The following is a 13,498-nucleotide window of genomic DNA, read 5'->3' as shown; positions in this document are numbered from 1 at the left end:
CACAAATCAATGACTAGAGAAGGTATGGTGAAATGAATATGGCATTTGGATTTTCATAGTCCTGGGTTTGAATCTTAACTCCTCATTCCTCTAGATGCGTGACCTTGGGCAAGGTCCTCCAACGATTTGGGGTAGTTTATCCATCTATAAAACTTCATAAGTTATAATTTTATAATAAAAATTTTTAAAACCTTTTTAAAACCACTTTTTCAAACCAACATTCCTTTTCATTCTTCAGGAAGAAAAACCTAACACCTCAGATTTTCCCATAAAAGAAAGGTCTTTCAGATTCTATATGAAGGCTGATTTTTCAAAAATTGTAATATTTCCAATAAAAGTAATAACGGACCAAATTTTTTAATCATCATTTATCTTTTTATGTTTTCAACAGATAACCCATTATTAACTAGCAAAGTCAACATATTGATTAATGTCTTAGATGTCAATGAATTTCCACCAGAAATAGCTGCACCATATGAAACAGCTGTGTGTGAAAATGCCAAACCTGGACAGGTATCTTATCAATATTGTTCAGAGTGTATAAAGGTCCACTATATGCATGTGTTTTCGGTTATATGAATATACATGAATACGTTTATGTGTATATGTACATATGTTTGTTTTTTTCTGAATCATATGTCTATAAAATATACCATAAGTTTGAAAACTTTAAATTAATTGTACATGTATGAATATAGAGTTAATACCACAGAAATATGGAGTTAATACCACAGGGAATAAAGTTATAATGGTCTAGTGAACATTTGTCTTATAACTAAAAGGTCTAAGATTATACATTTTCCATTTCTTCATTATAAAATTTTTAAAGAATTTGTGACTATTAACCCAGCAAGCAAACAACTTTAGAGTCCATCCTTCTATAGTATCTCTTGCTTTGCTCACATGCTGTTATGAAAGGTACTGAAAATCTTCTAAGCCCATGAAAAATGTAAAGCTTCCTTCTCTGATGGCCTTGAGAAAAACATCTAAGTTCTTCAAAATATCTGAATTACATTTTCTTTATTAAGTCAATATTGCTCTTAGGAGGTTTTAGTAGGGAAATGTCATGAGAGAAAGTCACATAGTCAATGAAAATTACTGTCAAAGTCCTAGGATTTATGCAAGGTGATAGCCAGTTTCTTTACCCTATTATAAATAAATGAATGAGTGAATGAATGAATACAATAAAATAATAGGCATCGGGCATAAGCAAATAATGACAGTGCATCATAAAACAAGAATATGATTAAATCAATACTGTGCACCTAGGTTCCAAAGAAAAAGAATGTGTTGGTATGCTTTGGGTTGCTGTACATTTCAAACACCTTGAAATGGTATAACTGCTTATCTAAGTAAATTTGAGGTGTTGGTTCTTACATGAAAAAAATCTTAATATTCAAAGTAGCATCTTTATTGAAAAAGGTCATTTATTAATCTACATTATTTGTTTCAATTTGAATGTCTTCTACATTTTGTGGGACATTTGTCTCATAGATCTAATCCTATAATGTCCAGTATATTAAATTAAATATAGCTATTAAATTAAGGTGAAAAAAAATTAAAAATTAATGTTCTGACTTAATACTCACCATATGTCAAGTGCTTGATAGCTATATGTGGTATGAGTGATTTCTATTTTGTTTAAGTGCAGATATAGAATATTCCATTAGCACAGAAACTTCTAGTGGATTGTGCTGCTCTAATTCTTCTTTTGATAATTTGGGAAAGGTACTAATTTTATTGTAGTATAACTTATTTAGTCATATTTTCCCAAGTGATAAATTTATATCGTTAATTATAAATAGGTACGGAAATGCATTTAAACAGAGTTTTAACCATTTATCATCTTAAGTGTACACACAATTTACACAGGATGAGCATGGTGCCTGCTTTAGTGTCTGAAGTAGTAGAAGCTGCATGAACATTTATGCAAATAAATAACCTGATTTAGTTATTTGGGGAGTTATAAGAGGTTTGCCACAACTTAGCCATTTTCTACTTTCCAGATTCCTTTGCCCCCATTCCCAAAAGTCAATCCTTTATTTTCTAGGTTTAGGAACATTAACTATTTCATATTAATCAGAATCTTGTAATGTGCTAAAATGAAAGACTTTGGGGAATAAAATTCCATTTAATGCCTCTATGTTTGTTTAGTAAATTAAAAGCTTTAGAAAGTTGAGAATAGTCCTCAGTCATGCCACCCTAACAAGCCTGATCCCATCTGATCTCGGAAGCTAAGCAGAGTCGGGCCTGGTTAGTACTTGGATGGGAGACCACCAAGGAAGAGCAGGTACTGTAGGTGTAAAAAATAAAATAATAAAATAAAATAAAATAAAATAAAATAAAATAAAATAAAAGAGATTGTAAACTGAAAGGTCCTTACAATCTGTGAGGTCAACCAAGGGTTGCGTCACTTAAAAAAAAAAAAAAAAGTTGAGAATAGTAGAAGTTACTAGAGGTGACTTCATTTTCTTCTGTCTGGATAACCTGGTGAGGAATATGGTGGATCCTTGGAGGCTCTTCAGGGTTAAATCATAACCCTGAAGTGTCTGTTGAACTTTCAGGGAGTGTAGTATATGAGCATTTTTTGCTTTTGACCCCAGCCATTCTACTTTTTATCTGGGAACTATGCATAGGAACTATTTATCTCTTTTGAACTATAATTGAATAAGTATGTATGTACATATGTATGTATGTATGTGTATTATATATCTATCTATCAAACTAAGACAGAGAAAAGAGAGAAAGATGATGGATGCTATATAAATCAATAAAGATTTATATGGTGAATCGATAAAAATTTATGAGAGTTATTTTCATTAGGGCAATGACTCCCAAGTGATAATTCCAGATAAGTGCCAGTTTATACCCAAATTTTCATGTTTCTTTGTGTTTTAAAGGACTTATCTTTATTCTAAAATTATGTTTTTGATATATCATGATGTTAAATACCCTTAATTTTATAAATGATTATGCTAGTTGTAAGAAGTAAAAAGCAAAATAAAACAGGCAACAATCCTCAAATAACTTACAGAAATTTTATGGGTAAAATATAGTGATCTGAGCATATGGGTTTATGTGAAAGGAAGTTAAAGTTATACAGGGTCTGTATGGTAATTGTTTGACTAAATTACCATATTCCACGATCTTTCCATTGGTGTCAAATAATAGTCTCAACCATGAAAATTAAAAATGGTAAATAGATCCTGTGCAACCAATTCACACTGAATCAGAGACTTGAAATTCTCACTAGAGGATTAATTTGTCAAATTACAAATTACTAAGATTGCACCAGGCACTCGAAGTCCCAGTATATATGGCTATGTATCTGCGTGTGTATGAGTGTCACTGTGTGTATACGCACACACAGGTATATGAGAAAGTTGAGCATGGTCATAAGATGGGATTTTAACCATGAAATCAAATTAAAAAGTAGTAGATAAATCACATGTTTAATGGCATCAATCTAAGGTCATATGATGCATATTTTGCCCACTGGGACCAGGGTGTCATAGTTGAAACTTAAGGTCTTCTCTCTGGCAAATCTAAACATAGTTAGAGAGTGATCACCTGATCAGCACACTGCTCTCACCCACTTACACACACACTTTCTGAAATCTCTTCTGATGCAAAGCAATTGGATATGTTAATAAATAAGTGCCTGGAAACCATTCTGATCTACTTATGTCTATGGTGAATTATTAATTTCACAGCAGGACTCTCAGAAGTTATTTTTAAACTCCAAATTTTTAAAGGCATTTTATTAAGTATCAAAATTTTAACCACAGTATACACAATGCATGAGAGCAATTTAGAAAGAATTTTGAAACAAGATGAAGATTGCTAAAGTTTTAAAAAACTCTATGAAAACACAATTTTTATTTTTACTCATTGGGATAAACGAACATAAGGACAAAAGCAGATATACGTACTTTGTATCTCTTTTTCTCATCATTTTATTTATTTATGAAAATTAAATTCTCACAAATGTAGCTATGCTAAAATTTTGCTAATGCGAGGGTTTTAAAATAATTTCAGATTTTATTTCTAGCAAACATTTTCATACTTAGGTTAGAAAGCATTTATTTCATCTAATTTAAAATGCAAGCAAGTACATTTTAATTTTATTTTGCTTATTAGTGAGAATGTTCAATGCTGTTAAGCTTTTGAGTTATGCAGATATTGATTTGGAATTAACCTGGACTCTGTAATTGTACCTTCCATTATTAAGTATAAATGTTCAGATATTTATTTATAAAAAGTATGTATAAATAATTGGGCCACTGATATGAACTCTCAAAGTGTCATTTCCGTCAATTTTGCTTGCTTCATTGAGTACAATTATTAGCCCGGTATGTAAAATTCTCTTTGAAACTGATGACTGACTTCAAGTTTCATCTCAATTTTATTTCAGATCATTCAAATAGTCAGTGCTGCAGACAGAGATCTCTCACCTGCTGGGCAACAATTCTCCTTCAGATTATCACCTGAAGCTGCCTTCAAGCCAAATTTTACAGTCCATGACTTCAGAAGTAAGTTTAACCACATAAGAATTTACCTCTTGTCATGTAACTTCATAAAACACAAAGGTAGAAATCAATGCTTATTTTAGAGGCCCCCAAGTTCATAAAATATTGAAATTCATATATGAGAAATGTAAAATTCTATAGTTAATAGTAAATAGATATTTAAATAAATAATTATCATAAATTATTATGTGACAAATATTTAATCTATATAGACTATATAATGAAACAAATTACTTTTATTTAGAATGTGAACAATCTCTGAATGAGTTATTAAAAAAAAATCTATCTGGCATAGAGAATGCTTTCCCTGTTTTAAATATGTCATTTGTTCCATATGCACATTACTTATAGGTTCTTAGTAACTGTTTTATTTGAGTGACACATGATACAGCACAGGTTAAAAATATAGTTTTCATAATTAGAATGATATAGGTTTGCATTCCCAGTCTATTACTACATAAATGCAGACTCTTAATGCATTAAATTATTCTAAATAATATCAACCTCATAGCATTTATATTATTTTAATATTATTTTGTGTGTTGTAAATTTCTTTTTTTTATCAAATTTATTGAGGTGACATTGGTTAATAAAATTATATAGTTTTCAAGTGTACCATTCAATAACACGTCATATGTATGTTGCCTTGTGTGTTTACCACCCAAAATTAAATTTTCTTCCATCACCTTACATTTGACCCCTTTTATATTAAATAAATTAATGTATGTACATCATTTAACACAATGCCTAAAGGTATTACCTTTGAGATCATTTTTGCTACCACATGCACCATCATGTGTACACTTAATATTCTACCACCACTACTACCAATGTCACTACTACCACTATTACTACGAGCCATACTGTTATATCTGCTATGATTACAACCACTTCGAAAATGTAAAAGACACCGGATGAGAAATAGTAAGGTTAAGTACTACTCAGTGGTTTTGACTTTATTAGTTCTGTGATGTTGGGTATTTTATCTCCTCTAAGTTTCCATACTCTAAATAATGGGGATTTAAAAACCTGAGTTTGTAATATTGGGGAGTAAAAAGTTTCACTCAAGAGTCCTCACATTTTGTTACAGAAGGAAATCCAGTATTTTATTTTTCATCTTATAGTGAAATGTGAGGGATGGAGATAAATAAAAAAAGGTCCCAAATATGTATGGCCTTATAAGTAGAGAGATCACATATTTTATCATGAAACTGGAGTACTTTGTAGAGTAGAAGTGAGCGATATTAATAATTTTAAATTGGAACAGCGTACATAAAATAGAGCTGTCTAAGACAAACCAGGTATATGGTCACCACATCTCTAAGCCATTTAAAGAGATTATAACTTAAATTTAAGACATGAGAGGGCTTTGAAAGGTTTAAGCAAGAGGATAACATGTTCAGATTTGCATTTTAGGAAGATCAGTTTGGATACAGTATGGGGAAGTCACTAGAGGTATATAAAACCGGTTCTGATTCTATTGCAGAGAGAGTTTTAGATTCAGATAATGGGTGTAAGGATAGACACAAATGGATAAAAATGGAATTAATAGGGACTTAAAGACAGATCTTCTAGGTTTTATATGTGAATATGATGAAGAACACTAATCAGACTGCCAGATCATTGACTTGGACAAATAGGTAGATTGTCATACCATTTAATAATGTAATCATTAACTATTTTCCACCATTGTATCCTTGCCGGAGTACCTATAGCTAATTAATTATGATAATATAAAGCAGAACTCCTCGCCTCATAGCCCAGTGTTTTCTCCTGGTTTGAACATGTACCACTTATATACCATTTACTATAGTCCCTGTTATACATTGTTATACTTGTAAGTATATTTTTTAAGTAAATAGAAACATTTTTAGCTTCACATATTTTATATTTACCTTTTTGTTTTACAAGAATATTTAAATTCTACTCAGAAAAATTTAATTACAGAATATAAAGTTATCAACTATTGTCACCATTTTATACTTTAGATCCTTAGACTTATTCATCTTATAACTGAGAGTTTCTACTTCTTCCCATTTTACCCTGCCCCCAGCTCATGGCGACTGCTTTCTACTCGCTGCTTTTATAAGTTCAACTTTTTTCCTATTTTTTAGATTCTACATATAAATGATATTATATAGTATTTGCCTTTCTTTGGCTTATTTCACTTAGCATAATGTCTTCTAGGTTCATCCACATTACCATAAATAACAGCATTTCCTTATTTTTTTATGGCAAAGTAATATATACATATACACACACACACACACACACACACACTATATATAATAATATCACATTTTTTATTCATTTATAGAAATAATTTTAATGGTGGAAATAAAGTTTAATAATTTATTTCTACTATGAATACCGCAATGAATTTTATATGGTCATATCTCAATAATAACAGATTGAAAATAAACAATAAAAAGGGTAGGCTGCCTTTTGACATAACATACATTCAAAAAAATCTATACCTCCCCAAATGCAGATATGTCAGTTTCTCTGACTTTTTTCTATTATTCCTTTTCTCCCAGATTTCAAACTTTAATCCTTGACTGTTCTTTTTCCCCAATCTCAAGCATTCAGCTGTCAGTTGCTGAAGATATCATGTTAATTCAACTAGTTCTCAGTTTTGCATGTCCACTATCACGACAAGTACCTGGCACCACTAATTTTCATTGGAAATATTATAACAGATATTTGGCGTCTTGATATTTTATTTCTCAATTTAATAATGTTCTCTCTATAATAAAAATTACTCTTCCCATACCAAACTCCATCTTACCATGTAGTTTTCCCATCCTGGTGCTTCTTATGAAAATTAACATAGATAAGCTGCTTAATATTTAGTTGAAAGTAGTGTCTTTAAATAGACAAATAAAATATTACTTAAATAGTAAAATTTTTATGACTTTTGTACCTGATTTCAAAGTATGTATTACATACGACTCTAATAAACTGAATATTAACATATTTCTAAAAATAAAAAAACGTATCTAGGAGTTATTTTAATAAACATAAAAATAAAATAGTGTTATGAATAAAACAAAATTTTATTCCTATGTGTAGAAATAAAACAAAATTTTACTTCTATATGTAGAAGAACAAATGCATGCAAAACGATGCTTTCAATAGGAATATTAATTGCATTTATATAAAAATAATAATCATTATTGCCTCCTATTATTCTAAGTAAATATTGCTATTATTGATTTTATCAAAACTAAAATGCATTACTTTTATAATTAAAGTGGTGATTAATATAATTCATGATGCTGAAAATTTAATGAATCTTGACATTAACATACTGTATTTTCCTTTCCATGTTTCTTACCTGATGTGCAAAAATTAAAGTGTATAAATATAGATACAGATTTGGAGGAAAAATTAAGTTTTAATCTGAAATAGTAAATTAATATTTGTTGTATTTTAAAATATAGATTCTTAAGTAAGATTCTTTGCAGATTCATACTTTGTAATAATTTGTTCTAGCATGTAAAAAAATATTCAGAGGTATTTTTTTCTCAATGAGATTTTGATGTCAGAAAAAATGAGTAAACACACATACCTTTTGTTGTGTAAGCCATTCTACATTCTTTCTAAATGACATATTTAAGTCTTACACCAGAGAAGATTACGTTTCTTCTTTCCCTATGAATTATTTTGACTACATTCGATTACATTTTGACAGCCTTCATAATGATAAAAAACAAAGAATTAAAATATGGATGTATTTTACTGATTCAAGAAGAGCTTCCTATTGTTTAATTGATACCGAACTTTCTTATTTGAAGTGAAGCTTATAGTAACCATTTTAAAATAAATGTCATGTTTCGTAGACAACACAGCTGGAATTGAAACCAGAAGAAATGGATACAGCCGCAGACAGCAAGAATTGTATTTTCTTCCTGTTGTAATAGAAGATAGCAGCTATCCTGTCCAGAGTAGCACAAACACAATGACTATTCGAGTTTGTAGATGTGACTCTGATGGTACCATCCTGTCTTGTAATGTGGAAGCAATTTTTCTACCTGTAGGACTCAGCACTGGAGCTTTGATTGCAATCTTACTGTGCATTGTTATACTCTTAGGTTGGTTTCAATATTAATCATTTCCTGGTCTGTCTGTCTATCATCTATCACCTATCTATCTAACTATCTACCTATCTATCTATCTATCTATCTATCTATCTATCTATCTATCTATCTATTTATCTATCTATCTATCATCATTGTCTCTATGCCTATCCCTCTCCTCAATTAACTGTGTAAATCAATATTTCTTCACTGAGCTGCCATATTTGGATAGAAGAAAGATTGTCTATCTATATTAAATTATATTTTTACTAAAGTTAATTTTCTGTTTCATACCTTATGGATATTACCATTAGGCATAAAAAAATAACATCAAAAATATGAAAGTTTCTTTAAGCCTAAGGGGATTTTCAAGTAATAATTTGTGGAACTTTCTGCAATGAGATTTTCTATAATAAATATCTTACAGCAATTGCTTCTCAATTCATTTTGCATCCTAGTAATTATTACTGCCTAAGATATTCTATAACATTTTTAAATATACTATATGAACAGCATTTCTCAAATTCCAATTTAATAAATAAAGTAAGAAAAGAGAAAGGACTGAGAAGAAATGGAAAATAAAGGGAAGAAATAGACAATAAAGGGATCTCTAATTTTTTTCTGTTTAAACTGGTAGCCAGAAGCAATTTTTATTTCCCTTTTTCCACATCTCCTTACATCAAAATCTTAACCACTTCCACTAGAACAGAGCAGACCACACTTAAATAATAGCTACAAGCACCACAAATGAAAAGGATTGAAGAAATATATTCTGTAGTATCTCTGTGTGAATAAATATAAACCTACTTTATATAGGTTTCCCTCTTTTATCAACTCTGTTCAGCTGACTCCCTTTCACTTATTAATTCACTGCCAGAATCACAAAAGTAAAGAGAGTTTTTTTTTTTTTTTTAATTTCTGGTCATTTTGTAAAAGTTCAAATGGCAACAGATGCACATTGGGACACTATGGAATAAGTTTATATATGCATGTTTATTATTTAAGCAAAAAATTCTGACAAATGTAGATATTTTCCTTTATTTCTAAGATAGAAAATAAAAATTTAAAAAACTTACTAGGTTGTAAGGCAGGTAGTAAAGTTTTATACAATAGCTTGTGAAGAACATTTTCTGAGTCATAAACTCGTGTTGGCTTGGAGGGTAAAATTCTTGTCCATTTGCATGATGTAGATATTAATTCCACACAAGTGGCCGTGGTGTGTAGAAGAACGTATTTTTTTATATAACTATAAATTATAGTAAATTATATCTGGCACCTGTTTGTGCTGGTGATATAAACCTTCAAAGGGCAGATTCGAAATAACATTCTCGAATCTGAAATTGAACATGATCAGTTAGGCGTTTGACTTCAAGCCAACCATTCCTCTCATAGACTCCTCTTTTCTCTCTAAGCTATCTGAGTCCCAGAATATTTGCATATCAACGTAGCATGACTTGGCATATTCCGGATATTTGCCTTTGGTCGCTGGTCCCATTAGGTGTAACAATTAATCTTGCTCAGGTCAACCTCATCAGCACTGACATCTGCCAATTATTCATCCAAATAAATATTTATTGAGTGTCCACGGTGCATCTGCATTGTTCCAGTATTACAAATTTGCTGGTATGTAGCTCTTTGTCTTGCCATGGTGTCTGCTTAAAAGTTCATCTATTTTTTGACCTCTTTAACCAATCTCAGACTCCTTTTATAAGCATTTTTATATCCTTGCTGGAGTAAGGGAAAATACGAGAGATTTGTGGTGCTTGGATAACTTAGGTGGCCCTCAAGCACATCTAAAGAGTCCCTTTCTCAGTCATGACACTCTAATGCCATTTTATATGCAAGGCTTCTCTGTGACATTTGCAGTGTCTCATGTACTCCCAGAATAAATAAGGAATAGTCTCTTTAGTTCTGAAATTTAGTTCTAAACCTTGGGAGGATTTTAGTTTTGAAATTTGCCTAAACCCAAGGCCCACCGTATAGAGCTCTACCTATATCTCCTCCCTGTTTTCAACTTGCCAACTCTATTTTGAAAGAAGAGGGAATAAATAGGCTTTCATCATCTTGCGGTGTCCTCTAACTTTCTAATTCTATGGCAGCAGTCTTCCAGACTCTGCTCTGGTAAATGAAACACATTTTGTCTTTAAACCTATTGCCATTGCTATGGGGGTATTATGACAAGCAAAATTGAGCACCGACTTCATGGTTTGAATCTGTGCCTGTTCATTTGACAAGAAATGGACACTATCAATTTAGTGACAGCCATGAGTCAACTAGAAACAAAGATATTCAATAATAAGAATATATAAATTAACTATTTCAAAATATTATCATACTTCATGAATGTAACCTAAATGCTTGGCATTTGTTTCAGAAATGTCTCAATATGGCAGGACACAGAATATAAATGATATGATTAGTAAAACTAAGGCCCTTATATGCTATATTCTTTTCTTTTTTCTTATATTGCTTTTAAAAGTGACTGTCGCGTGAAGATTTGTGTTTATTTTATTAGAAACATGATAACATTACAATTGAGAAATCTTGGTATGAATAATATCTAAGTGTTACTTATGGGCTATAATACTTGAATGACATATTGATATAATATATCAATGCTATACAGCTCTCTGTATGCTTAGAAAACCATTATTATTTCTTTAAGCTATATAACACACTTTCTACCAGAACCAAAATATTTAAATATAATTCATGTTAAACATAAGGCTCCAACTGTTTAATTTTTTGGATAATTTAGCTATGATTTCTTCTTAGTTAAAATTTTAAAATGATCTTAAATGTAGACAATTAAAAATATAAACATAGATATGATCCTTATTGATTACAGTATGTTTACTTTGAAAATAATAGGATGGCATTAAAGAAACTCAGCCAGCCCTGATCAATTTTATTTTTTGCAAAGAGATGAACTGACATATTCTTAAATTGCAATTTTTGTCTTGTTCTAGCCATAGTCGTGCTGTATGTAGCTCTGCGAAGGCAGAAGAAGAAAGACACCCTGATGACCTCTAAAGAGGACGTCAGAGACAACGTTATCCATTACGACGATGAAGGAGGCGGGGAGGAAGACACCCAGGCTTTCGACATTGGTGCTCTGAGAAATCCAAAAGTGATTGAAGATAACAAAATTCGCAGGGATATAAAACCAGACTCTCTCTGTTTACCTCGTCAGAGACCACCGGTGGAAGATAACACAGACATAAGGGATTTTATTAACCAAAGGCTGCAGGAAAATGATGTGGACCCAGCCGCCCCGCCGTACGACTCATTGGCCACATATGCCTATGAAGGGAACGGGTCAGTAGCAGACTCCCTTAGCTCCATAGACTCTCTCGCCACGGAAGCGGACCAGGATTACGACTATCTGACAGACTGGGGACCCCGCTTCAAAGTCTTGGCAGACATGTTTGGCGAAGAGGAGAGTTACAACCCTGATAAAGTCACTTAGGGGAGAAGCAAAGACTACAACACAATGAACAGGAGAAACTGAAGACAAAGAAACACAAGAAGAAATCACACACACACACACACACGCACGCACACGCACATGCACACACACACACACACACACACACACACACACACACACACCCTCCCTCCCACAGACTTTATAGGACAAGGTTTCTTTGATTATCTGGTTTCTAGCAAGTCGCTATATTTATCATATTGTCAGTTTTGGTTTATTCTGCCAACACAAGATAAATCCTAATATATGTACTTGCTTGGTTTTGTTTTGTTATTTTGGAAATATACTGAGACAAGCTCAGGCCTATTAAATACAATTTACTGACATGACAACCTAGAACGAAGATAGCTATGTGGCATCACGGTGGAAGAGTGTTAGATTTTTCTTAATTCCACTAAAGTGCCTATAGAAACTCTTATCATTTAAAGTGGTGTATAGTACACTCTGCTGTGATGGCACTAAAGGATTCGGAGACACAGAGGACATAAAACAAAGACGCTGTCTTTATGTCCAGGAGCAATAGCAACGTGCTGACTTCTAATTCTCTTTGAGGAAAAAAGAAGAATACTTTCTGAACTCCATCTTCTTATAACTCATTTTTTTTTCTTTTTTAAACTGTATGCCAAAACACTTTTGTTTTTCCTACCCTTTCAGAAAACTGAAATAAATGCGATAATAACAAATTCAGTATGTAAGTCTTGAATTTTAAAAGCAATGTTTGATCTTATCTTTGGTTCATATGAAAGGTATTCATTAACATGTTACTTTTTTCCAAAAAAATAAAATTTTAAAAAAAGGAAAAATTTTAAATCCCTCTTTATAAAGAGAGGCCTCAGGGCTGAAATTCCACGTTAAAATAAATATTGGTTTTGTTTTAATACTGTGCTGGTGTGTGGAAGGTTGGTTTTAACAAGTGACCAGATCATTGAAGTCTTCATTCATAAATAAAATTTTAAGTTGTGTATTATGAAACTTTTTTTTGGGGGGGCGGGGGAGAGGTCATTAATTTAAATGTGGTAAAAGAAATTCATTATCCAGCTTCTCAGAGTTTCTTAAAATCTGATGATTGTTTGGTGACCAAAGAAAATAAAGTACATATCCAATAATACAGGATGGGTTTATAGCATATCTAAAAATTAGTCGTTATACATTACTGAACAAATAAAAAATCAGGGAGTTCAAAAAATTGAAACCAATGAATAACTCCTAAAACGAACACAAATGCAAAGTCAGGCAGTTGATTTAGTTATTTTGTTAATATGATTTCAACAGTGTCATCATATTAGAGTTCAGAGTTGCTTCATTACACTGTCATCTACAATAATTCTAATATAAATGATTCCTACACATCTTCTGCAAAGAACTTTTACTTTTTAATTTGATGCAGATTTCTAAGTAATATT

At 31.6% G+C, this 13,498-nt stretch overlaps 1 protein-coding gene and 1 pseudogene across 1 annotated transcript in view; both read left to right on the top strand.

The window, feature by feature from the left end:
* CDH12 (cadherin 12) overlaps positions 1-12,113 on the top strand; it is a 564,219-nt gene extending 552,106 nt beyond the window's left edge. The window contains exons 11-13 of the mRNA XM_011356438.2: positions 4,415-4,532; positions 8,372-8,623; positions 11,578-12,113. Of these exons, the coding sequence (XP_011354740.1) occupies positions 4,415-4,532; positions 8,372-8,623; positions 11,578-12,077 (870 nt within the window). The 3' untranslated portion in view covers positions 12,078-12,113. The remainder of the gene's footprint in view (positions 1-4,414; positions 4,533-8,371; positions 8,624-11,577) is intronic.
* On the top strand, positions 2,185-2,302 carry LOC111737486 (annotated as a pseudogene).
* Positions 12,114-13,498: the final 1,385 nt, after the last annotated feature.

Source organism: Pteropus vampyrus, unplaced genomic scaffold, assembly GCF_000151845.1.
Source record: "Pteropus vampyrus isolate Shadow unplaced genomic scaffold, Pvam_2.0 Scaffold27, whole genome shotgun sequence".
Lineage (NCBI taxonomy): Eukaryota > Metazoa > Chordata > Mammalia > Chiroptera > Pteropodidae > Pteropus > Pteropus vampyrus.
Note: the sequence above shows the minus strand (reverse complement) of the source record. Positions and strands in the feature narration are given on the sequence as shown.